The 27,070-nt window shown below is 43.3% G+C and overlaps 1 protein-coding gene across 1 annotated transcript in view; it reads left to right on the plus strand.

Moving 5' to 3' along the window:
- Positions 1 to 1,196: 1,196 nt before the first annotated feature.
- HIVEP3 (HIVEP zinc finger 3) overlaps positions 1,197 to 27,070 on the plus strand; it is a 74,123-nt gene continuing 48,249 nt past the window's right edge. The window contains exons 1-3 of the mRNA XM_039357416.1: positions 1,197 to 1,223; positions 4,524 to 4,602; positions 19,547 to 25,255. Coding sequence (XP_039213350.1) covers positions 20,198 to 25,255 — 5,058 coding nt within the window. The 5' untranslated portion in view covers positions 1,197 to 1,223; positions 4,524 to 4,602; positions 19,547 to 20,197. The remainder of the gene's footprint in view (positions 1,224 to 4,523; positions 4,603 to 19,546; positions 25,256 to 27,070) is intronic.

A 27,070-nucleotide genomic window follows, 5' to 3' on the forward strand; every position in this document is an offset into this window, starting at 1 on the left:
ACTGCTTCCATCCTGCGACGATATCTGTAATACCATCAAACATCCACATCTGCCTATCCTAGGTCCTGGGTAAGGACTCGATAGGTAGACAAAATGCCAAATCCAGTCTGAACATCTGGCTGACTGTGCAATGATCCATGATCCATGATAATAATAATAATAATAATAACAACAACAACAATCATAATAATAATAAAGTTGGAAGGGACCTTAGAGGTCATCTAGTCCAACCCCCTGCTCAGGCAGGAAACCCTATACCATTTCGGACAAATGGCTGTCCAGTCTCTTTTTGAAAACTTCCAGTGTTGGAGCATTCACCGCTTCTGGAGGCAGGTTGTTCCACTGATTAATTGTTCTAACTGTCAGGAAGTTTCTCCTTAGTTCTAGGTTGCTTCTCTCCTTGATTAGTTTCCATCCGTTGCTTCTTGTCCTGCCTTCAGGTACTTTGGAAAATAGCTTGACTCTCTCTTCTTTGTGGCAGCCCCTGAGATATTGGAACACTGCTATCATGTCCCCCCTCGTCCTTCTCTTCATTAAACTAGATATACCCAATTCCAGCAGCCGTTCTTTATATGCTTTAGCCTCCAGTCCCCTACTCATCTTTGTTGCTCTTTTCTGTACTCTGTCTAGAGTCTCAACATCTTTTTTACATCATGGTGACCAAAACTGGATGCAGTATTCCAAGTGTGGCCTTACCAAGGCATTGTAAAGTGGTATTAATACTTCACGTGATCTTGATTCTATTCCTAGCAGCCTAGCACTGTGTTGGCCTTTTTGGCAGCTGCAGCACACTGCTGGCTCATATTTAAGTGATTGTCCACTAGGATTCCGAGGTCCCTCTCACAGTTACTACTATTGAGCAAGGTACCGCCCTATACTATACAAAAACATTTGGTTTTTCTTGCCTAAATGTAGAACCTTACTTTTTTCACCATTGAATTTCATTTTGTTATAGTGCCCAGTGTTCAAGTCTGTCCAGATCCTCCTGTATCTTAAGCCTATCTTCTGGAGTGTTGGCTATTCCTGCCAGCTTAGTGTCGTCTGTGAATTTGATGAGTTCCTCATCTATCCCCTCATCCAAATCGTTGATGAAGATGTTGAAAAGTACTGGGCCCAGAACAGAGACCTGGGGCACCCCATTACACACTTCCCTCCATGTAGATGCGGTTCCATTGAGGACTACACGCTGAGTACGGCCGGTCAGCCAGCTACAGATCCATCAGGTGATGATGCTGTCTAACCCACATTTTTCTATCTTATCAAGTAGTAGGTTATGATCTACTTTATCAAATGCCTTATTGAAGTCCAAATAAATTATATCCACAGCATTCCTCTGATCCACTAATTTTGTCACTTGGTCAAAGAATGCAATAAGATTTGTCTGGCATGATCTGTTTTTGACAAACCCATGTTGGCTTTTAGTAATGACTTTGTTTGCCTCTAGGTGTTCGCTGATTTGTTGTTTGATTATCTTTTCCAGAATCTTCCCAGATATTGAGGTCAGGCTGATAGGTCTGTAATTTCCTGGGTCCATTTTTTTTCCCTTTTTTGAAGCTGGGAACTACATCAGCTCTTTTCCAGTCCTCCGGTAGTTCCCCAGTGCTCCAGGATCTTTGAAAAATATAGTTCAATGGTTCAGAGATCACATCTGCCAGTTCCTTGAGAACCTTGGGGTGTAATCCATCTGGTCCTGGTGATTTGAACTCGTCTAGGCTGGACAGGTGCTCACTTACCATTTTCTTGCCTATCTTGTGTTTCTATTCTGTTTTTTATGGCGCTATTTTTGATAGGTTGGTCTATTTTTTCCCTTTGTGTAAAGACAGATGCAAAAAACGAGTTAAATAGTTCTGCTTTCTTTCTGTTGCTTGTCACCTTTTTGCCACTTGCCACTAGTTACTGAGTTAACCAGGGGAATGTAAATGTATCAGGTCTAAATCATACTGAGTGTCCTGACTGAGTTTGAAACAACTATTTTGCATTTTCAGATGGGCTGTTCAGCTTATTTGTAAAGGGTTGTAAGCTTAAAAGAGGACTGGGGACTTGAAACACAGTAGTTCTAAACTCACTTTGACTGAGGCAGCCTATTTGGGCAAAACAGCTGTTTCAAGCTCAAAATGAGGTGAAGGATTGAATTAAACTATTTGTTAGGTTTACATAATGTACAGATCTATAAATAAGCTAAAATCAAAGCCTTAACTTAGTTGAGAGGGCTTTACAGCAGCTGTATCTGACTTGGTTATGCTGCAGAAATAACAGCCAGTAAAATATAGTCTCCTGTGCTCTTATGTAACTTCTGATGTTTTAGGATTTCAGGTAAGGTATATTAATATGCAATAAAATTGGGGCAGTTCTGCAACCATATGTGAGAGGTTTCAGTGACCGAAAGTGAATTTAAATGAATTGCATGTGTTGCTTTTATCATCACTTTTAGCATAATTTTCTTTTGCAAACTCTATTTTCCTTGGAGGTCACAAAGGTGATATGTTTTGATATATTCAGTCTGGCTTACACAATACTTCTATCTCACCTAAAAGATTATATCTCAAAAACTGAATATCTGGGATTCCCACTGAATAAAAGTGACTTGCCAACCAAACTGAAATGGCTGTGTATGTGAATGGGGACAAAGAAATTGTTTTCCAATTCATTGGTACATCATAGTTTTCTTCTATATGAATGAGTTAATCCATTTGGGATTCCCAAAATGGTCTCTACCACCCTAATTTACCGGGATGTTGTTTTTTTTCCTTAGACAAGTGGACACATTTTCAAGCAAAGACATGGATTGCATCTAACAGTAGCTAAAATGTTTCAAATGTGAATGATTTTCAACTCAAAACACTCAATTGATCAGTTTAATCAGTTTATAGAATGCCTGGTTTTGTTTCAGAAGGCTGAAAGAGTTTCAGTGTAGACTTAAAAATAATTAATGCAAATATCACAATCACTTAAATTAATCTAATAATTCAGGCCAACTGTCTTTAACTCAAGCTAATCAAGTATCTCAAATCCAATAATTCATACTGCTGCAAAGATAATTTATTATGTTATAGTTTACACTGTTGAATCATTCCATGTGTGACAGCTCAGAAATGTCCAAAGGGTTTCAGTGAGTTCAGACGTTGTGGGTGCTCCATCTCTGGAGGCCTTTAAGAAGAGACTGGACAACCTTTTGACTGAAATGGTACAGAGTCTCTTAGTTGATCAGGAGGTTGGACTAGAAGACCTTCAAGGTCCTTTCCAACTCTGTTATTCTATGTTCAGTAAGTTTAGGGCTGCATTTTGATCATATTATAGTATTGTGAGAAGATTGGAAGACGTTTGAATGGTCCTCTCAAGATAGTAATATGTTGCATGCTTAGCATTTTCTAGTCTTTAATACATGCACAGAAGACACTTCTGCTGGAATTTATATACAGTCCTGTTAATTTATGCCTTTTTTTTTTCCTGGCAGCTGAATGGATGTAAAATTTTCAGGCATCCAAGATTTCCAGACAGTGAGCAAAGCTAGAATTGCCTTGTACCTCAAGACTTTTTGTGGTTTTAGACTTTTTAAAGACCTTTTTTGGATTTTCTTCCTTGCCTTCTACTTCAAATTGACTTGCTGTTGCAAAATTGTTTTCTTTTTAATCCATTTTACAAAGCAATCAAAATTTTATAGTACTGTTTTGGTTATATCCTGTGTGGCTTAGCAGCATTCTGTTACCTGGGCAACTTTGAAAAATGCCAGTTGCAAAACTCAAAACACTTGACAAGAAATACATATGGACCTATACTGCTAATCGTCAGGTGCTGAACTCCTCAAAAAGCAATTGCAGATATTCAGTCATGAGCCATTGATACCCAAAATCAACTTTTGTATCTTCTTGAGACTTCTGCGGCTGCCAGTGCCAAAGTTTTTTAAATGAGCTACTTATATTTATTTTTTCTTTGAATTAAGATGTTTCAAGATCAAATTCAGAGGGAGATGATGTTTAGTCCTTGTTGGGGGAGACACACACGCACACACAGACACACAAACACATGTCTGAAATGGTATAGCATCTCCTGTTTGAGCAGGGGGTTGGACTAGAAGACTTCCAAGGTCCCTTTCCAACTCTATTATTCTGTTATACAATTTACTCTTGAATTTGTCAGACATTTTTCCTGGTCTGAATGTGTCTCAGATAAAACATTCTCTGGCTCCTATCATGGGCAATCTATGTAGAGAAATAGGCCAAAATTTTTATTTTTATTTTTAAAAAATCCAAATCTTCCTGCCAAAATTGAGTCTCTCCCATAAATTTTATGTGATGAATTTTTACCCAGTTTGTAGTCGTTATCCTACCCCCAAGGTAAAGTGAGCCTTTTATTCCAAAATATATAATGTAAACTAAGCCAACTCTTAGCATCAAAGCTGTGTCTTGTGTTTGTTTTTGGGTAAAGTGTTTAATTTGAGCTCCAGATCTTATTCACATTGTCAAATGCTATTTTTTGTCTGAAATGCATTTCTCTGATGAGCATGTGTTTTTGTTATTTTACAGGTTGAATTAAGCCCTGGGCAAAATTATTTTAAAAAAAGAAGCACAAAGACCATTAGAGCCATCGAAGATCAATTTTGCTGTAAGTATTCCCCATTCTCTTACTATTAGGTGGAGCAGGTGTGGGTGTTGGGATGTGTCTGTGTGTTTATATATATACACACACATATACCCTACTTGTCTTAAAGTTGGAAATCAGGATTCTTGTTCTGAGAGATGTTCATTGAAACATGCTCAGTCTGTTCAATGAATTTTACCAACATCCTTTCTCTTTACTTTCAATACACTTAGAACTGCTGATGAAGTGGTAACATCCTCATAGGCACAATATTGAAAAGAAATATATATATTTGAGATTTTGGAAAGAGTTATTTTAATGCAGAATAAGTACATTAGAACCTGCAGAAGCTAGAGTAGCTAATTTTACATCTTTCCTCAGAAAACTGTTTATGGCACTAAAAGGGGCGTTGTCTTACCTGAACGCCTTTTCTCAGCACGGAGATGGAGAATTCACCAATGGGTTTAGACTGTATTCCTGCCCAATCAGATCAAGTCAGCCAAAGTTGCCATGCCCGTCTTGGACCATAGAGATCCCAGTCTTGACGTAAGCGTAGCCATTGACTGACAGCAAGACGTTGTGGCTCATAAAAAATAACTAACCCTAGGCCTAATTTACCTATAAGGGCGGGAGTGGATTCTTCATCTCCATGCTGAGAAAAGGTGTTCAGGTAAGACAATGCCCCTTCTCCAGCACTGGAGATGGAGAATCCACCAATGGGACATACCAAAGCCTACTGTCCCTGAGGGTGGGTAGTAGACTGGTTCGGTGTGGCACTTTGATGCAAAACTTGTTGGAGAACTCTCCTATCGAAGGAAGCCTCTGCTGAGGCAAACCTATCAATCTTGTAGTGTTGTATGAAAGGAGATGGTGAAGTCCATGTAGCCGCCCTGCAGACATCCTCAATGGACGCCTGGGTGGCCCATGCTGCAGAAGTCGCACTCCTTGTAGAGTGGGCCATAACACATCGTGGAACCGGCAATGACTCAGCTTGGTACGCCCCGGCAATGCACGCCCTGATCCACCTGCCAGTTATGGAAGAGGAAACCTTCCGCTCCCTGGAGAAAGGATGGAAGGATACAAAGAGGCTTCTGATTTGCGGAACATCGCTGTTCATGAAATATAGTAGCGAAGTGCCCTACGGACATCCAGGCTATGCCATTGCCGTTCCAGAGCATGCGATGGGTTGGGGCAAAAGTCTGGCAGCACTATTTCCTGGGATCTATGGAACAGAGAGTTAACCTTTGGGATGAAAGTAGGGTCGAGTCGAAGGATCACTCGATCCTGGTGGAAAATGCAGAGATCATCCCGTGTTGAAAGTGCTGCCAATTCTGAAATATGTCGTGCCGACGTGATTGCCACCAGGAATGCCACCTTGTGGGACAGATAGCGAACGTTGCACGTCCTCAGGGGCTCAAAAGAGGACCTGGTAAGAGCCCAAAGAACCCGTGGTAGTTCCCATGAAGGGTACCTGTGCACCATAGGGGGTCTGGTATTAGAAGCCCCCTTAAGGAATGAGCGAATTAAAGGGTGATGTTCCAAAGACTCCACAGAGTCGCAGGTGAGGACCGTGGAAAGAGCAGCTATCTGTCTGCGCAAAGTGTTTGGGGCCAAGCCCTGCTCCAGGCCCTGTAACAGATAGTCCAGGATATGGGGAATAGTGAGTTCCAAGAGTGACAAATGATAACCAGAGCACCATGATTGAAAATTCTTCCACATGGCCTCGTATATATGGTTTGTGGAAGGACGACGTGAGGCCTGGATGACAGTAATGACCCCCGGGGAGTAGAGCTCCCATGTCAAGAGTGAGTGCTCAAGTGCCAGATGGCTAACTGGAGCCATTGGGGATCCGGATGGAGAATAACGCCTTGGCTGAGAGAGACCTGTTCCAGAGGAATCTGCCAAGGGTCTGCTAGAGTGAGGTTCATCAGATCGGCGAACCAATGCCTCCTTGGCCAATAAGGGACCACCAGGAGTATCTCCGCTTGCTTCTGAAGAAGCTTGCGTACTACCGCCAGGATAAGAGGTAGAGGAGGGAAGGCATAAAGCAGACCTTGTGGCCATGGGCTCTGAAGAGCATCCGTCTGTTCCACCCCTGGAATGGGAAACAGGAGAAGAACCGAGGCAGCTGAGTGTTGCTCGGGGACGCAAAGAGGTCCAAAAGTGGAAGGCCGAAATGGTGACAGATCTCTCTGAAGACCCTCGGGTGAAGGCGCCACTCTGAGTGATCCACCGTAGTTCTGCTCAGAAGGTCGGCCTGAGTGTTTGCCTCTCCTGAAATATGATCGGCCCTGATGGAGGCCAGATTGTGCTCTGCCCAAGATCCCAGTAAGAGCGACTCGGTCAGTAAGTCCCGAGATTTGGTGCCCTCTTGGCAGTTCACATGAGCCTTGGTGGCCACGTTGTCCATAAGGACCAGTACGTGACGCCCCTTTACCAGACTGTGAAAGTGGCGAAGGGCTAGATGTATGGCCCTTAACTCGAGCCAATTTATGTTGTGGCGAAGGTCTGAGCGAGACCAACGGCCCTGTGCCCACTGCAAATGATGGTGTGCTCCCCAGCCGAACAGGCTGGCATCGGTTGTTAGCACTAGCCGTTCTGGTTCCCTGAAACATAACCCTCTGAGTATGGTGGGTGACAACCACCACCTGAGGGATCGCACTACCTGTTGTGGGATTCCTGTCCTTCGATGGGAGGCACTGAGGTTCCATCTCTAGAAGGGGAGCATGAACCACTGGAGTTCCCTGGAGTGAAGCCGGGACCAGGGGACAATTGCTATGGCCGAGATCATCTTGCGTAACAGCTGGGAGAGATTGACCAGTGTTGCTGTCTGACCCCTGTGCAGTGTGAGGATTGACTCTCTTATGCTGTTCCAGCGTTCTTGAGATAACTACACCCGGCACTCCACCGTGTTTATGATGGCCCCGAGGTACAGTAGCCTGGTTGTGGGAACCATATGACTCTTGGGAAAATTTATGGAAAAGCCATGGTCTTGGAGCAGCTTTACCACCAGTTCTAGCTCCGTCTTGGCGGACTGGATGGATGATGACTGGATTAATATGTCGTCCAGGTAACATTGGACTCTGACTGGTATCATCCTTAAGTGAGCTGCCAGGACTGCCAGGATCTTTGTAAAGACTCTGGGAGCTGATGAGAGGCCAAATGGGAGAGTCCTGTATTGGAAATGGCACCCCTTGTATGTGAACCTTAGAAATCGGTGGTGGGCAAGAGAGATGGGGATATGGAGATACGTTTCCATAAGGTCAATAGACATCAGGAAGTCCCCTTTTCTTACACTTCCTAAGATGGAGCGGAGTGTTTGCATTTTGAATTTGCGGTATGCCAGATGAAAATTTAGGACTTTGAGATCTAAACTGGTTCTCCATCCCCCTGACGCCTTTGGAACGACAAAGAGGATAGAGTAGAACCCCCGACCTCTCTGGTCCGCTGGTATCGATTCTATGGCTCGTATATTTAACAGATGTTGAATGGCCTCGTTCATTAATCTCTTTTTTGTTCGGTTTCACGGGTAGGGACAAGATAGAAAATGAACTGGAGGATTGGAAATGAACTCTAGGGACAGACCGTGATGTATGGTGTTTAGTACCCACACGTCTGTGGTGATGGCCTCCCATTGGTGGGCAAAGAGGGAAAGTCTGCCCCCTATGGGAGGACTGGCCAGAGAGTCACCTGAATCGGCGGAACGGTCGGCCGTTCCAGCGAAAGGGCTGCTTGCCCTGAAACTGCTGTCTAGGCCTGTCTGTCTGTCTGTCAGGCTGTCTCTCTTGTCTGTCCTGTCTAGCCAGAAAGAAACGTGTAGGTTGGGGGTAGCTATACCTAGCTCCTGCATGAAATGGCTGCCGCCATTGGTAATAATTGGCCCATTTGTCCACTTTTTTAATGAGGTGATTAAGAACCTTGTGCTTATCCTTGTTCTCAGTTAAATAAGGATTCAACACATTTCCAAACAGTTTACCTCCCTGATATGGGGCAGCTGAAAGATGCCACTTGGACTTGGCGTCTGCGTGCCAGTGATTCAACCACAGAATACGGCGACCAGTTACGTTAGACGCCATATCCCTGGAGGAAAACCTGGAAGCTTGGAGGGTGGCATCTGATGCGTACTCTGTGGCTGCTACCATTTTGCTAAGATCCTGATGTGTATGGATATCCTCCGCTGGTATACAGGCCTGGAGTTGCCTGAGCCAGCAGAGAGCGGACCTATTGAAGAAGGATGCAGAGGTGGCTGCCCTAATAGCCCATGCAGCTGCTTGATGCGTTTTGTGATAGGTGAGTTCACACTTACGGTCCTCTGCTTTGAGAGCCTCAGAGACATCTCCGGGAATGGCAGTGGGGGATACTAGGGGCCCGAATGGCTCGTCCACCGCAGGCACTTCCAGTGCCTCCTCCAAATCCTTGGCTACGTTGTATAAGTTTTTATCCATATTACCTGGAAGGGGAAGTGAGGCTGGAGATATCCGTTGTTTCCTTATTGCATTCAAGAACATGGAGGGACAAGGAATGTGGTGTTGAGCAGCCACCGGTTTGGTGAAATTTGGATCCACCTCTGATTCTGAGGAAATGGTGGTTGTTCATGCGGAAGGATTAGGCCCTAGATGGGCTGTGGATGTGGCTTTGCAGAGCAATGTGACAAAGAAGGAAGGATTAAAGAGGCCGCTGAAGGAGGGGTCTTCTGGGGGAAGCTCCTCCTCCTCAGACATTGGAATCCCCTGATCAATGTCATGTGCATGGAGGGATGAACCCTCAGAACAGGTAGACCCAGATGGGGAAGATGGGGCATAATAAGTCTGAGGGACCGATTGGTGAGTAGGAGGCGGAAGGACAACCCCTGAACTAGAGGCTTGTGCCCTGGCATCAAGAGCGTGGTCTACCACTTGCGCTATCAACAAGGCGAGACGGTCCTCCGTAGGGAGGAGAACGGGCTCGCTTAGTTGGAGACTGGCCGCCGTAGGGGTGAAGGTCGCCTCGGGGGTCCCGTGATGGACCCATGTAGCTGTGGATTGGGAAACCGGAAGGATTCCGCCACTCCCACTCTGCGCAGGGGAATGAAATGACTCCCCCGTCGACCATATTCCCAGGGGGGAGGCTGGGGGTCCTAATGGTAGGTCAAGAGCCAAGTCCTCAACTTGGGAGGTTTCTGTCCTGGCCCTTTTTTGTGTCTTGTAAAATTCTTTTTCCGGAGCTTGGTGTCTCCAGCTGGCCTGCTTTTCAGACCTCTTCGAGGCTTTGCTAGTTTTTTCCTTGCTCTTGGCCACAGTTTTATCTGCGCTCACCAGACCAGGTGAATTGGGATTCATTGGAGCCGATGAGGATGGTAAACTGCCCTTAGTGGTAGATGTGAACTCCTCCATTCTCTGATACTTCAGGAACACAATAGGGGGCCCCTGAGATGCAGAGAGTATTATATACTGGATAAGGACAGGCGCACTAATGGGGACACCTGGAACCCAGGTAAAGCTGCTGCATGGATAAGAACAGGCACACTAATGGGGACACCTGGAATCCAGTGATAACTGTTGCACGGATAAGAACAGGCACACAATAAGGGACGCCTGGAACCCAGGAAGGGCTGTTATGGGTAAGAACAGACGCACTATGGGGTATGCCTGGAACCCAGATAAAACTTGTGAATGATTTGGAAACCTCCAATCCAATGAGTCAGTGTGAGCAGAATGGGGCTGGGACACCAAGCTTGAAAACCTAATAAAGGCGGTGAACAAAGGAAGTGAATCTGTATAGTTGTGAAGAACTAAGACAACAGTTTACTAGATCTAATATCTTTTTTTTATAAAAAAATCACTGTGAAAATTCCAAGTAGGCCTCAACAAGGAGCACCTGGAAATTATCAGGACTAAATGTGAAACTGAAACTAATTATTGAATAGGATGGCGGCCGTCCCCAAATTGGTGGCCTGCTTAGTGACGGTGGACCTGCAGTGCGTCCTTGCAGACTGTCTGTCCAATTCCGCCTGTCCTAATTTAATCCTCTTTGTGATAACTATGGGAAAGTTAGTTTTGAGGAGGAAAGAGCCCCTTCCTCCAACATAATGAGTAGAATCCCCTGAAATTAGGAACCACGTGGTCCAAGATGGCGGCTGTGTATGAAGAACGGCCGCACCTGCCTCGTTTTGGGAGGCTTCGTGGAAGAAGAATCGCTTGGCATGAGAGCCCCCCTGCTTTTGTGGGAAAAACGTTTCCCAAAACAGGAAAATTCAGCAAATTTATCTGACTGCCTCCCTCCTATGCCACCTACCAGCTGATCATCGGTAGCAGCTGGGCGCGCAAGCACGCCTGCGGCTGGAGAGGAACGGATCGAAGAGGGTGAGCTACCGAGACAAATGAATGGAAATACTGGCTTAAATAAGCTTCGGAGCTACAGCTGCAGCTTCCAAAATAGTAAAGGTTCCCTAAAAGGAACCTGAGCGCGTCGAGCAAAAGGGAAAAACTGCTGCAGCCGCAAGCTCCAATCCCAAGGGAGACCGATCTGAGACCGGTTTAGAAATTAACTTCAGCTATTCCATCGGAATTAATTAATTAATTAATTCAGGGACCCTTGGGCAAGGATTATTGCTCGGGTTTGGAAGGAGGAAGGAAAAGAAAATGGAGTTCCCTCCTGGACACTCAGTTTCTGTTCCCCCTCCCATCAGAAATCTGTTGAAAATTTGGAATTTAGGATGTTCCTGAATGGATTAATTGATAATAGAAAAAACAAATTCTATGCTAAATACAGCACAGCTCAGCAACTGTGAAAAAATCCACCAATGGAGACTGTACCTGCCTAAGAGCCAAACTTGCACGTCTGTCCTAGGCGAGATCAAGTCAAGACTGAGATCTCTATGGTCCAGGATGGGTGTGGCAACTTTGGCTGACTTGATCTGATTGGGCAGGAATACAGTCTAAACCCATTGGTGGATTCTCCATCTCCAATGCTGGAGAAATTTTCTGACTAATATTGACAATACCATCTTGACAATACCAAACCTGTTAGAAAAACAGGTTTGGAAGATCAGAAGTGATCCATAAGACATCCACTGCTCTGTGGGTGCTGGATTATTTTCACTTTGCATTTCAGATTGTCCCCACTAGATCTAGTTGGGATGAAAAAAACACAATTTATGCTCCCCTATTTTTAAAAACCTGAAGTCCAGTTTTGCTCAATTCTCTCATCAATTGAAGAAGAAACATAGCATCTCCTTGATAAGTGGGAAACAAAAACAAAGAAAAACTGAAAAGCAAAGTTGTGTCTTTCACTCACACATACATCTCCTCCTACCTGGATCTATTTTTATAGTAAGGAGGAAGTGATAGTATTTACCTCTTTGCTCTTGTCAAACAAGAATTAAAAGAAAAGCTGCAAAAGGCTGCTGAAAAAATTGGCAGATCTCTATACAGGTAGTCCTTGACTTAATGACCACAATTGTGCCCAAAATTTCTGTTGTTAAGTAAGATGTTTATTATTAAGAGAGTTTTGCCCCATTTTACGATCTTTCTTGCCAAAGTTGTTAAGTGAAGTACTGCAGTTATTAAGTTAGTAACACAGTTGTTAAACGAATCTGTTTCCCCATTGACTTTGCTTGTCGGAAGGTCGCCAAATATGAACACATGACTCTGGGACGCTGCAACTATCACAATTAGTCAGTTGCTAAGCATCTGAATTGTGATCATGTGTCCATGGGGATGCTGCAATAGTCCTAAGTGTGAAAAATGGTCCTATAGTTCAGTGCTGTTTTAACTTTGAACGGTTACTAAACGAACTATTATAAGTCAAAGCGTACCTGAATAGCAAGGGGACACGTTGGGTGCAATTGTAATAACAACAAAGAGGGGTTGGCCAAAGTGAATGTTTGTGACTCCATCTGACATGTGTGTGGGATTCAAGGAACAGAACAGTTAATGTGTTGTAGGCAAGTCACACCTGTGCAACTTCATGCCTGTGATTGCCAATGTTCCTCAGACCTGTCCTTTGAAAAGTTTGCACCATATTTTATAAATGGTTGATGATGCCGTGTTTCCCCGAAAATAAGACCCAACTGTAAAATAAGACCTAGTATGATTTTTTCAAGATGCTCGTAATATAAGTCCCACCCCAAAAATAAGCCCCAGTTAAGATCGTCAGCCAGATGGACGCATTTAGTACTGTATTTCCCCGAATATAAGCCCTAACCGGAAAATAAGCCCTAATGCAGGGGTCTTCCAACTTGGCCCTTTTATGACTTGTGAACTTCAACTCCCAGAATTCTTCAGCCAGCGTGCCTGGCTGAGGAATTCTGGGAGTTGAGGTCTACAAGTCATAAAAGGGCCAAGTTGGAAGACCCCTACTCTAAAGCGTCTTTTGGAGCAAAAATTAATATAAGAGCCGATCTTATTTTCGGGGAAAACACTGGTAGCATTGATGCTTTGTTAAGAAGGGCCTGCCTCTGTGCTGAAAAAATGGCAAGCTGAGATGATGGGTTTCTAGAAGCAGGGTGCTGTTCCACCAATCTGCCTTCTGATCAAAAGAACATCCGTCTTTGTCATACACAGCCTGATGCCTTTCAAGTGTGGTGGACTATAATTCAAGCAACATGAGGGAAGTGAGGGGTCTTGTAAGGGACAGGAGGCCTCATGAGTTGGCTTTTGCAAGCTTCCTGTGCTTTGTTAAAAGCAAGCAACCAGTCGCAAACTTTTGCCATTCTTTTTTAAAAAAAATATTTATTTTGTTTTATGATTAAAAAATAAAAAAATACAAAACAGAAAAACAAACAAATATCCAGCACTAACAACAACAAAGCTCATAACTATTGGTATGTAAAAGGAAGGAGATCTTTTCTTTTTTTTTTCAGCATCCAGCTGGGGTGGATTCTATATGTTTAATGTTAAATTTATTTGATAGTTGGGTCATTTTTTTCCTCCTTTGTCTCTGTCTCTGTCTCTGTCTCTGTCTCTCTCTCTCTCTCTCTCTCTCTCTCTCTCTTGTAGAGAGAATGGATTTTCAGATTTCTCCATGCAGCTTACATCAGTGACACATCCTAGCATACCGACTGGCAGTTGCTCAGAGAAATGATTAGAAGCCATCATTTTCAGAACAAAGGAAGTTGCTTTTAAGTCAAGGTTAGATGATTTGCCTATCTATTCTACCATTGTGCCTGCCCACTCTCTTTCTCAGCTTGAGGGCGTTTTCAAGTTTTTCACATCATTCATTGCAGGTGCTGAATTATACCTCTGACATTTACTTTCAATCCTTACAGTTCGTACTGCATACAATTATCAGTCTTTCTCTTGCTGAGGGCCAGGGGTGATGTGGTTGGGATGTCTGCAGATGGGAGAGAGATAGAACTTTTGGTGTCCTCCCTCTGCCTTTTGGGGTGCTTTTTTTTTTTTTTTTTTACTGTTTTGGCACTGAATTAAAAACAATATCTCTTCTGCTATTCTCTCCTATTTCATTGCTGTTAAAAGGGGGAAAAGTGCCACTGTAATAGATTTTTGGAGGCTTATGTGCAGCATTAGCCCATTAGTTATACTTTGGCCGCCTACTGACAAGAGAGGACTCATTGGAAAAGACCCTGATGTTGGGAAAGATTGAAGGCAAAAGGAGAAGGGGACAGCAGAGAATGAGACAGTTAGATAGTGTCATTGATGAAATGAACATGAATTTGGGCAAACTCTGGAAGACAGTGGAAGACCAGGGGGGAGGGGGGAGCCTGCTATGGCCCATGGCAGGGGTGTCAAACTGCCGGCCCGTGGGCCAGATGTGTCATCCGGAAGTCACGCCCATCCCATTGCTGGCAATGGGAAAATCGTCCCAATACATTGCGCGACATCACGTGACATCGTGAGTTTGACATCTGGTCCATAGGGTCATGAAAACTCAGACACAATTTAATGATTGACCCACAAACACATGTACCACTAAAACACAGCCCATCTCCATGCTGAAACAGTCTGTCTTTTTGCAACTGCCCTAGCTGATTGCTGCTGGTTGTGAGGACTCTACAGATCTGATAAGACTGATGCTTACTTTTGATATATGGTGGGCATCACATTTTCAGTCTGCGTTTTACAGAATTTAACTACTATACAAACTTATTTAAATACTGGATTGTTGTTACTTTTAGCTTTCTAAAACCTGAAACCGTTGCTAGGTGCATCCAGAATTTGCTTCAAGAGAAGTCATCTTTCTTTGTTCCCTAAAAGCATGACTTTCTGATTATGCCTGCAGTGGCTCTAGAAGGTTGGCACCATAAGACTTGATGAGAAATTTTCTGAGTCTTACTGTTATTAGAGATCTTCCATGCAGTTTCCTGTCCCCCCCTCCTTGTGTTCCTTTATGTAAATCCCAAAGAACATCAGCTTCTTCCTCTGTTGGCTGAGATTTCTAATGTTAAGCAGACAAACACATTTTCTTTCACTGATAAATGCAAGTACCAAACCTTATTAAGTCACTCAGCTTGCAGCTGCTGCAAGGAGGAAAAATCGAGTTAATTTTGTTAAATCAAATGCAGTATGTTGTTATGGTGACCATTTACAGATTGGGGTCATCTTGGCAACACATGCTTTCTGGAGTACATCTGCTGCTGTGTTTATTGGTTTAGTGTTCTTTTATTTTAAATAATAACATCAACAAGTATAAGCAACAATGGAACTCTAGCATGTCTACTTAAACTGCAGCCAAGGAGCTGGATATTTTACATGCATATTCAGGAACCTCACCTGTTGGTTTCAGTGGGATGATTTCTGATTTTGATATAGAGTTCTAATTGTATGAATGCAACTAGCATACAGAACTTTTAAAAATGCGAACAGCTGGGGGAGATCTGAGCAATAGCTATACCAGGGGTCTTCAAACTTGGTTCTTTTATGACTTGTGGACTTCAACTCCCAGAATTCCTCAGCCTGGATGCCTGGCTGAGGAATTCTGGGAGTTGAAGTCCACAAGTCATAAAAGGGTCAAATTTGAAGACCCCTGAGCTATACTGTTGAAGTTCAAGAAGAAGTTAATGGTTGCTTGCTACCCTTACAGAAAAAAAAAAACCTCCCTTCCCATCTTGCTACTGGTTTCAGTCACCCCAAGCATTCGTACTGGTATTTGAATACCTTAGAACTGGGGTCCCCAACCCCTGGGCCGCAGCTCACTATCAGGCCATGGCCTGTTTGGAACCATGCCATGAAGCAGCAGGTGAGCATGCGCACATGTGCACAGCTCTACTTATACGAGCAGTGCACAAACATGCGTGCACAACGCTACATTTGCATGAGTGGTCGGCATACGTGCCTGCCGCTCACGCAAATGGATCTGCACATGTGTGCTCATCTGCCGCTCATGCAGAAACATCCCCTCTCCCTCCCCTGGCAGTTTGCAAAGCCAGAAAGGTGCCTTGGAAAAATTGTTGTAAAATCTGATTTAGAGTCTGTTTTGATTTGTCTAATTTGGATCATGCCTTCAAGTTCGAAAGTGCACCTATTCATCTTTGTCCCCAAAGTAAGAAATTACATGAATTGGATTCCCGCACTGTCCTATGCCTCAAAAGTTACTTTTGTAGGAATGAAACTTCAGTTAAATGTCAGACTCTCTTGGCTTATATTTGGCTGAAATGTTGACTGAATTTTTTTAGATACTTGATATTGACTGGCTAATTACAGGTAGTCCTTGACTTATGACTGTAATTACAGTCATAAGTCATTGCGGTCACAAATCAGGACATCCACATTGTCAGAAGTACATTTCTGTCTTTCTTCACAACTGCCATTATATGAATGTCATTAAACCAGTCATTAAGCAAACCTGTTCATCTGAATGGGTGTTTTTTGTCAGAAACTGGCAAAAAACATCATGGATGGTGGTCAAAAATGACTGGTTGTTAGAGGACTATCTTTAACAATAAAGACACATCTAACAAAATGGATGTGTAATTTCTTCAAATAACATATGCATTTTAACCCCAGAGCTTCTGTCCTTTTCACCAATTTACAGAGCTTTTCTTTGCAACTTTGTGCAAGATAGCTAGCACTTCATCACTGATATTTTTGGCATACTGCCCTGGGAACTAGCTGCCAACCCATCTCCCACAGAAAGAGTAGAGAACAAGGTCTTATGTACAATTCCACTCTTTAATTTTTTTTTAAAACACATTTTATTGGTTTTTTTAAATTCTTAAGAAAAAGTACTCAGGACCCACTGTGGTGGTTGGGTGGTCAAACATTCAAAAGTAAAAATATACATAAACAACACAACTCAATAAATTTCACTATCCCCTCTCTATTCCCCTCAATTAACATGATACATTTAAATATTCCATTTCTATTTTAAATTTATATCACTATTAAACCTGTATTATAACTTTATCAGTTACAATTACAATAGTTTAAATTTAAAACAAGAAATTATCAATTCTAATTCTTAATCTCTCACATCCCTCATTTTATCACCAATCTCATTTATTTCTTCTTTCACTACACAATAGATATCCTAATAGCAATAAAATATTGATCAGCCCTATATATATGTAATCCCAAAGTCAATCCATCTCTTTAAAATAACAAGATAATATTAAACCTTAATTCATTCAAATTCATTAAACGAAATTCAAATTTTCTCCAATTACTTATCATGCCTTATCATGTCTTTGTGGTCATACAAGAAATCCATCCTAGTAATTTAAAACATTCCATAAATTATTAAAAGCATCCCAATCTAAACAGTCATCATTTTTTCAACTCCAGTACATAATAATTTTCTTATATTTCCCAAACGCTACATAAGTACAATCCAATACATTCTTAATTTGTTTAAAATATCTATTCTAAAAATTACGCTTCTCTCTCTCTCTCTGTGTGTGTGTGTGTGTGTGTCTGTGTATATGTATATGTGTATATATATATATATATATATATATATATATATATATATATTAAAAATTACATTAAAAATTGAAGAATAGCGATTCCTGGGTACATACATTTCAGTAAAAAAGAAAGCGATCACCAGGAAGTAAAACACCAAGGTTTTAATAAATAAAATCAAGCTTTCGATGGCTAACATCTGCCATCATCGTCAGGATACAAGCCAGTTAGTGAGGAAACCTGCTTATAAGCATAGCCACACCTAAACTCTACGCATGGACCTTGTAACAGGTCCAGGCCGACTAATCCTTGCTTCACTTACAGCCTTCAGTGATTCTTTCTTTTAGCTCTTACTTACATCCACCTAGCTATCAATAGCTAGCACCTGCCATCAATGCCATTGAAAGCTAGGTGGATGTAAGTAAGAGCTAAAAGAAAGAATCACTGAAGGCTGTAAGTGAAGCAAGGATTGAATTTTAATCCATTACACAGTTTTAGATTTCTCTTTTAAGTCTACTTCTAGGTTTTTTCCTATACCAGGCAGGTTTCCATAAACACGCTTCCCTTTCAATCAGTGAGTCTATTTTTGTTGCTTGGAATGGCCTTTGAAGAAATAAAAGTCCCATCCTCTGCATCAGGCATTTGTTTTTCTCCTCCTTAAAATATCATTGCTTTGTAATTTCAAATCTCAATCTTTGCTTCTTCTGTTCCTCAAAGTTACAGATGAAAGGTTTGTAGGATAAAATAAGCTCCTCTTTTATCTCAGTTAATTCCTCTTCTAATATAATTTGGTTTGTAAAATAGTCAGGTGTAGTCTGGTCATCCATTTGAATGTTTGAAGTGAAATTTCTGGATCTTAGTTCTGAAGTAGATTCTTTCAATATGGCACAAATTTCTGTAGTGGCCTCATGTATCTTTTCCAGTATAAGCTTATAGTTTAATTGTGAATGCAAATTCTCTATTTTGATAGTAGTTAGTAATAGTTTTTATTTGTTTATTTGTTTGTTTTGTTTGTGGAGGCTGTATTTGGTAAGAGTTAGTCTATATCCACTCCCACAGTTCCCACAGCTCAGTTTATCTTTTTCCAAAAATGATTTGAAGGTCAGGTGTGGTTTAACTTCAAAAGAGTAACCAGAAGATGCAATATTAAATTTTCATCACTAGATGTCCTCAGTAAGTTATGAAAGAGTCTTTTCCAGACAGCATTGCTTTGTTTCTATCTTTAAAAGTATAGTGTGAAAGAAGAAATAATCTTCCAACACCAGGTGATAGTACAGATCTTAGCAGAACCAAAAAGGAGAGAGTTTTCTGTATCCCAAAAAATATGAAAGTAAATTTTAATCTTGTAAAACGCCTTCTTTCCCAAAAATGTAAAAACTGCTTTCTCTAGCCAGGGAAATAATTCCAACAAGGCTCTTACAGGCAAAAAAAAAAAACAAAGTCAAGTAGAGAGAGTAACAAAGAAAAATCTCACCTGGATTTACCACAGGGCTCTTACAGCTTAGATGTTCTTGACTGTGGTTTAAAGCAGCAGGATGATCGGCCATTTTACTGGCCAATCTTCTTCTTCTCCGTCGGCCCTCAGAGATCACCCAGAAGCTGGAGGAGCTGCCGCTCCTCCACAGCCGAGCCGAAGCCTCTTCGACGGAAGTCACAGCCTCCAGGGTGACTTTCGACCCGTATAAGAGTCGACTGGCAGAGGGAAGGCTAGCCTCCGAGGAGACGAGTCTCCCCATGCGACTAGAGTCGCCACGAACCGGAACCGGAAGTCCCACTCTTTAATTTCTATTGACCTCCACATCACTGTGGTTGAGTTTGCATGGATGTGAGAATGGCCTTCTGCACTGACTGGGACTATGGTTTCTTGAGGTCCTGGGTTGTGCAGAGAGATGTCCTTGTGTCCAAGCAAATGTGAGTATACTTCCTTCAGGAGAGGAGATTTCCAACAGAATTCAGTAAAAGTGAGGAAGAGAAAGGATTGGGGATTCTCTGTGCAGTTATTTCACAAGTGTCACATGTCCAGCTGAATGCCCGAAGAAGACTAAGAACTCTGCCTTTTTGACAGCATAAAGTAGGAGAACTGGGAATGATAGTAATTGAATGTGTTTCTCTCTTTGTTGTCATTTCAGAAAGGTGAGTGGTAACATCTTCCAAGGTCTCTGAACATCAAAGTGAAAGAGCAGAAAGACAAAAGAGAGAATTGCATGCACATGCTCACACAGAAAAAGCTGTGGTCTGCTGTATGTGTTTTTTTTTTCTCCCCAAGCCAAGGATGGACACAGAGAGGGATGGTTGCAAGATGAACATAGGAGTCTCAAGTTTACAAAGATTTGCATAAAAAAAGAACAGAAGGCACTTCCTGGGCTGCTTCTTGTCTTTGAAGACTTGCCATGGTCAACGGCACTGCAATGGCTCGGTTTAAAGCTTCAACACAATTCACAAGAAAAATATTTGAACTGCAACTTTTGGACAGTTTTCCTGCTTTGAAGTAGTTTGTCATGCTTTACCAGTGTGAACTCTGTTGACCCGCATCCCCCCCCCCACACACACACTGTCCCTCTATTACTTCAGGATTTTTTTCCCCTGAATCAAATAGCAACTTGGGACACTTCGAAATCTTGAATCTACAGTGGCTCATTAGATGAAGCTCTGGCTTCATCTCCAATGCAAGCAAAGCAGGAACGCCACAGGAGAGACCTCTCTTTGCTGTAAATGAAGCCTGGTGACAGTTTCCTGAAATAGCATTTCTAGGCTCCCCTCTGCTCCCCCTTTCAAAGGCCATGGATCCTGAACAAAGCAAGAGGAGTACAAAAAAGGGGGATGAGGCTCCAAGAAAGAGGCTCGTGAAAGGAGAAGCTTTTCAAAGCAGTATCTCCTCCATGACTCCATATCCAAGCAGCTCTGCTCTGCTGCCAGGCTCTCCCCTCCAAGATGTTGTATCCCAGCAACGTTTTTCAATGGAGGAGGCTCAGGAGAAGACAGGACAAGCTCAACCCAAGCATTCCTCCTTTGAGCATCCATCGCACATGGCCCAACTTCAACAGCATTCATTGTCACCAGCATACAGGACTCCCCGAAAGCAAGAAGGGCCTACCTGGCAGCTTGTTGATCCAGCAAGATCAATTCCCTCTGGCTCATTTCCTTCTTCTGGGCTCCCTTCCAGTCACGGTCAGATCTTACCATCCTGCTCCTCTGTTTCTACTGAAGAAGACAAGCCCCCTGTTCAAAAGGTCTACATCCCTCGTACTTTGCAGATTTCTTTGAAACCATCTGAAGAAGGACACAAGAAGGAAAAGAAGCCACAGAAGCCAGGCAAATACATTTGCCAGTACTGTAGCCGGCCTTGTGCCAAACCAAGTGTTCTCCAGAAACACATCCGATCCCACACAGGTGAGAGACCCTATCCATGTGTTCCCTGTGGCTTTTCCTTCAAAACCAAAAGCAATTTGTACAAGCACCGAAAATCTCACGCTCATCGCATCAAAGCTGGGTTATCTTCAGGCACTGCTACAGAGTTGTATCCTTCCAGCTTGGAGGTGGAGAAGATAGGTGGAGAGGAATTTGAAGAGCCTACAGAAGGAGAAAGCACAGATTCTGAAGAGGAGACCAGAAGCACCCCAGGCCATTTGTTGGAACTATCCACCAGGCGAAAGCAAACTATGTTGTATGGGGCAGGAAGTCAAGGTTCAAGCCAAGAAAGCACCTCCTTCCCCCATTCTAGCATGTCTCAATCCCTTGATGACAGCAGTGCTTTTGTAGAGCCGTCCTCAGACCTTGCCCAAAGTCATAAATCAGAAGAAACACACACTATCAAACAAAAGCTTGCACTCCGTCTAAGTGAGAGGAAGAAAGTTATCGAGGAACAGGCTTTCCTTAGTCCTGGCAGTAAAGGAAGCACCGAATCAGGCTACTTCTCAAGATCAGAGAGTGCAGAGCAGCAAATCAGTCCGCCGAATACAAATGCAAAATCATACGCAGAAATCATTTTTGGCAAATGTGGGAGGATAGGCCAGCGGACTGCTATGTTAGCCACAACCACGAGTCCAGAATTTCCCCCAATATCGTCTGAAGAAAAGGTGAGTACTGTTCCTTTGTCTGTGCCTCGGACACAGGTTATTGAACATATCACCAAGCTGATCACCATCAATGAGGCAGTTGTTGATACGAGTGAAATTGATAGTGTTAAACCGAGAAGGAGTTCTTTGTCTAGACGGAGCAGTATCGAATCTCCAAAGCCTGGCTCTTTCAGAGAATCATTTCAGCTAGACATCAAACCTGGTTCCGGTAGCCAACCAGATCCATCAAAGTCGTTGACATCTCATATTGAAAAAATGAAGCCTGAACCATCCTTGTTATCGTTCCAGCAATCCCACAGTGCCACGGAGACAGTGCCTCTTCTAAGAAGCCACTCTATGCCTTCAGCTGTATGCACTATGAGTTCTTCTCACTCCTTTAGAGGTAGTTATTCTTTCGATGATCACATTGCTGAATCGGAGATCTTAAGCCACAATCAGATGTCTTCCCATCCCCGAATGCTAAAACGGCAGCCAGCTATTGAGCTACCATTGGGAATGGAGTACAGCTCAGAAGAGGTTGGTGCAGCAGGCAAGGAAAGCTTCTCCAGACCTCCAGAAGAGCAAGAGACCAAGGAGAGTGAGTTGACCAAGAAGTCAAGGAAGGGCACCAAAATAAAAGGATTTATGTATGAGTGCAATATCTGTGGTGCTCGATACAAAAAACGAGATAATTATGAAGCCCACAAGAAGTACTATTGTTCAGAACTTCAGATCTCCAAACCTCACTCTTCCAGTTCATATACTTTATCTGAAATGGAGAAAGGTTTGATGGACTCTGATCCAGGGCCACAAGTGATGCATTATAAGTTGGGAACTAGCTTAGAACTGACTCCACTGAGGAAGAGGCGAAAAGAAAAGAGTCTTGGTGATGATGAAGATCCACCAGCTTTTGAGTTAACTGAAGCATCCTTTTCTGGAAGTGGACCAGCCACTCAGTTTATGGGGTTGAAATCCAGTGATGTGGCCTTGAAACTCATTTCCAAGTCTGTGAAGCCAGCAATGGAACCTGCTCAACCTATGCCTCTTTCTGAGGTTAGTATAAGTTTTCATCCTAGAACTGCAAATCCCCCATTTACTCCAGAGGGCAAAGAGAGGAGAACAACCTCAAAGGAAATCTCTGTCATCCAACATACAAGTTCTTTTGAGAAGTCAGATTCCATAGAACAGCAGAGTAGCTTAGAAGGAGAGGAAAAGCTGCTCTTATCTTATGCCTCCCAACCAGAAGTCCAACATGGCCGACTAACTCACTCCCTTCAGCCAAAGCTTGTGCGTCAACCTAATATTCAAGTCCCTGAGATTCTGGTCACTGAAGAACCTGATAGGCCAGAAATGGAACCGGAACCTCCACCGAAAGAGCCAGAAAAATTGGAGAAATTTCAGTGGCCACAGAGAAGCCAGTCTCTCTCCCAACTTCCTGCAGAAAAGCTACCACCCAAAAAGAAGAGGCTACGGCTAGCAGAAATGGCCCAGTCTTCTGGAGAATCCAGTTTTGAGTCAATCAGAAGCCCAAGTCAGGAAAGCAGCATCTCCCATACTTCTAGTCACTCAGCTTCTTTTGAGAGAGAGGAAACAGTTTCTCAGTCCTCTGAATCTCATGGTAAACCTCTTGGCCTTGGCTCCCACATGTTAACAGTACCAAGTTCCCATCTCCACCACCATCACCATCATTCCCGAGAAATGAGGAGGTCTGCTTCTGAACAGACACCCAATGTCTCACATTCCTCTCCAATGTCGGAGATCCGCAGCAAGTCCTTTGACTATGGGAGTTTGTCTTCATCTCCTTCTATATCCCAAATTCCAACAACAACAACAGCAGCTCCACAGGAGAGGAGAAAGTGCTTTTTGGTCCGGCAGGCATCTCTCACCAGGCACCCAGAGCATGAGCCAGACTCTGCCTCCAAAGGAACAGCTGAGACCGAGGAATCTGTGCAACCTTCGACTCAGTCTCCTGCTGCAAGCTTGCCATATCAACAGCTGCCTTCCTCCTCTTCCTCCTCCTCTTTCTCTTCTCACAGAGGGTACCCAGCTGACAAGGATCAGCCAAAAGACTGTCCTGAGTCCTTATGCACATATTCCTATGCTGAAGCTCTGCAAGTGGTCCATCCACCTGTCCCTCATTTAACCCTCCATGAAAAGCAGTACATGGGCCCACAAATTTCTCTTTTACCATTCCAGCACCTTTTGCCACCATTGGGACATTCAGTTGAGCTTTTCTCCTCTCAGACCGTAGCAGACATCTTCTCCAGTCAGTATTCCATCTCTCAGGTCCCTCATTCCTTATTTCAAAGCACAGCACTTCCTTTTCAAGAAGCTTTGCTGCATCCGGGCCAGTTACACATTGCCCCTCCGCTGCTGTCATACCCGGCTGATATCATAATCAGGCAGAGCCCATCAGTCTTGCCCTTCCATTACTCAAGATCCTCACCACTCCCTTCTGCATTGTTTCTGCCTCTTCAGTCACAGCTTGCTCTCCAGCTGCCAAGTGACATTGGTGCCCACTTGCCCCATCTGAAATCCAGCCTCTCTCCTGAAATTGGAAGCCGTACCTTCTCCCCATCTATAGATTATGGCTCTGAGAGCCGACTGCATATTTTAGCTCGGCCCAGTAGCCCCTCTGCATCCATCTCCATTTCTCAGTTGGTGGTACCTGCCTGTTCAGAGCCTGTGGTATCTCTAGTTGTCCCAGTTCGCATTCAGGCTAACATGCCATCCTACGGAAGTGCAATGTACACCACTCTTTCCCAGATCCTAGTCACTCAGTCCCACTGCAGCACCTCTTCAATCCTACTGCCAAAATTTGAGGACTATCAGACCAAGGGTACTCTGGTCTGCACTGCTAATGTTCACAGTGTTGGTCTTGATTTGGCTCAAATGATCACAGAGCAGCAGAAGACCCTGATCCACAGTCCGTACCTGCGGCTGCCATTGTCTCTGTCAGAAAGAAAAGGCTATTTTCCCCTGGGCCCCATGTCTGAAAGCGTCTTGGATCTCGAAGAGAGCCCATCAAATGCTGGAGGAAGCAAGCGGATGCTTTCTCCAGCTGGGAGCTTGGAGCTCACCATGGAAACGCAGCAGCAGAAACGAGTGAAGGAAGAAGAGTTCTTCCAGACAGAAGAGAAGCTGGAAATAGTGATGACATCCAATACAATGGAGGAAGGGAAAAAATGTGATCAAACAGCAGCCAAGGCAGAAACACTCCTGGATATATTGTCTGAACAGTCAGAATCCCCCAAAGGCCAGGCTGCCTTAAACCTGGTCTTGCCACAGTCTGAGGCCTCTAGCTTTGAAGTTCAAAAAGAATGTAAGCAGCCAGCAAGAAAGAAGCCTGAAAGCAACCACGCTCCTGAGAAAGTGAAGAAGGAGGATTTGAAAGAATCGGCAGAAGCCTTGGTGGCAAATCCTCTGAGCTCAGCATGTTCTTCAGTGGCTGCTCAAAGCTCCAAGAAGTCTCAGGACAGTACAGATGTTAAGAAGGTACTTCAGTTCCCCAGTCTCCACACAACTACTAATGTCAGTTGGTGCTATTTAAATTACACAAAACCAAATCACATTCAGCAAGTTGACCACAGTTCCTCTGTGTATGCCAGCTGGTGCATTAGCCTGTATAATCCCAACCTCCCCGGTGTATCTACTAAAGCTGCCCTGTCACTCCTACGCTCCAAGCAAAAGGTGAGCAAAGAAACCTACACCATGGCTACTGCTCCACATCCAGAGACAGGAAGGCTTGTACCCTCAAGTTCCAGGAACCCCAAAATGTCAGAGGTAAGGAAAATCATTTTTTCCTTTGGCCCTCATCTGTTTGTTTAAGAATTGGACAGCATTGCTGCCAGGCTTCAAAGAACTGGCTCAACATATTATTCAGATGAGTTGGGTCACGACTACCTAGAACTGGCTCCCCAAAGCAGTGCTGGTTGGATGTTTTGGAGGTTCTCAGCCCAACATATTTGGAAGATGCCAGGTTGGAGAAAGTTGCTTTAGAACCCCAACTCTGTTACTTAAAATAAGTTGCTGTCAAACTAGCTAAAGACAACACACCTGGGTGTATTGGGTTCTCCAACAGAATTGCTTTCTTCTGTCATTCCCCAGTCTGGTGTCTTTGAATATGTTGGAGCTGCAACTTTCAGAATTACCAATGTTTAGGAAATATCACAGGAGTAAAGCCAGTACTTTTGAAAGGTTCTGCTTTGGAGAAGGTCAGCCTGATCCATTTTATAGTCTTATAATGTGTGGTCAGCCCAAGGAATGGGCTGTGGATACACTTCTTTGTTGGCTTTGCTGCCCAGATCAAATTGTAGAATCAATCCTTGCCATGGAAATTGTATTAAATGCCTTGCTTCCTAGTGAGCGCCCCAGTGCTGAGTCATTTGTACACTGTCTATTCCCAACACTGTGAGTGACTAGTGTGTGGAAGCTTCCTCTTTGTAAGTTGCTAGATTTCAGTTAACAACTTACTCTTTTCAGATTTCAGCTAGGGAGCTTTATTATTCTGCACAACAAAACATATAGAAATAGGCAAGCTAACGTATCTCCCAGTTCAGAGAAAACTGAATGCAGCTGCTCCTGAAGTCAGTTCAATGCATTTATGGCAATTCACTAGGGCCAATTTGTTGTGGCCAACTCGCCACGGCCAACTTGCTGCATCACCTGGCTGCAGTCAACTTGCCAATGGACAGCTAGCCATGGCCAATTTGCTGCAGGACAAAAGTTACACTAATATCAGAGAAAGGGTGGAATAGAATCATTATAGGATGCAAAAGGAGGGACCAAATGAAATACGAATGACAAAGATTAAAATATTTTTTATTTATTTAAAATAATTAAATTGAATTGTGAGTTGCTCCACTGTGAGTTGGCGATGGTGAGTTGGCCACAGCGAATTGGCTGTGGTGAGTTGGCTTGCAAATAGTTGTTAATAGAAGTCATAGAAGGCTTCCTAAATCTGGCACCCCAGGTAAATGGCAACTTATGCAAGATGAGTATGGACACTTTTCAGAAACCTTTGCTGTTCTTGGGCAGTATGTAAAATCAGTTACATGTTTTATGGTAGCAATGAAATCGATTCCATGCCAGACAGATCATTGATTGAAAGTACCTTGGAGTGGTTGAGGGCTCCGCTAAAAAGTGAAATCATGCAAAGAACAATGAACAAAAAAGACTGGTTTTAGGGAGAGTTGAGCCCTGAAATTAGTAATGTCTGATCAAACTTGGAAATTATTATAGTTTGGTTGTTTGGGCCAGGGAGATTCACTACATTTGTCTGGAATGTGGCAATCTTTGGTGATGAGCCTTGGAAGGCAGTGCTCAATTAAAATGACTGTTATAGTGGTTTCTGTCAAGAGAAGTAGAAATAAAAAGTATAGTGCTTTGTGTTATTTTATGCATACAACTCTTAGTAATCCTTAGAGAAGAGCAGATCATTTTAATGTTTTAATATTTTCATTGAATGTCTCATCACAGGAGCTTGATGGGATTTTACGGTCTTAAAATGCTTTGAGGCATAATGAGGGAGTCTGGATCCAAGACTGTGTGTTGCTTAGCAGAGGCTGACATAGCATAGGAGTAAAGTAACATCTTACA

The sequence above is a fragment of the Crotalus tigris genome, unplaced genomic scaffold, assembly GCF_016545835.1.
Source record: "Crotalus tigris isolate CLP2741 ecotype Arizona unplaced genomic scaffold, ASM1654583v1 scf7180000018922.241687, whole genome shotgun sequence".
Classification (NCBI taxonomy): domain Eukaryota; kingdom Metazoa; phylum Chordata; class Lepidosauria; order Squamata; family Viperidae; genus Crotalus; species Crotalus tigris.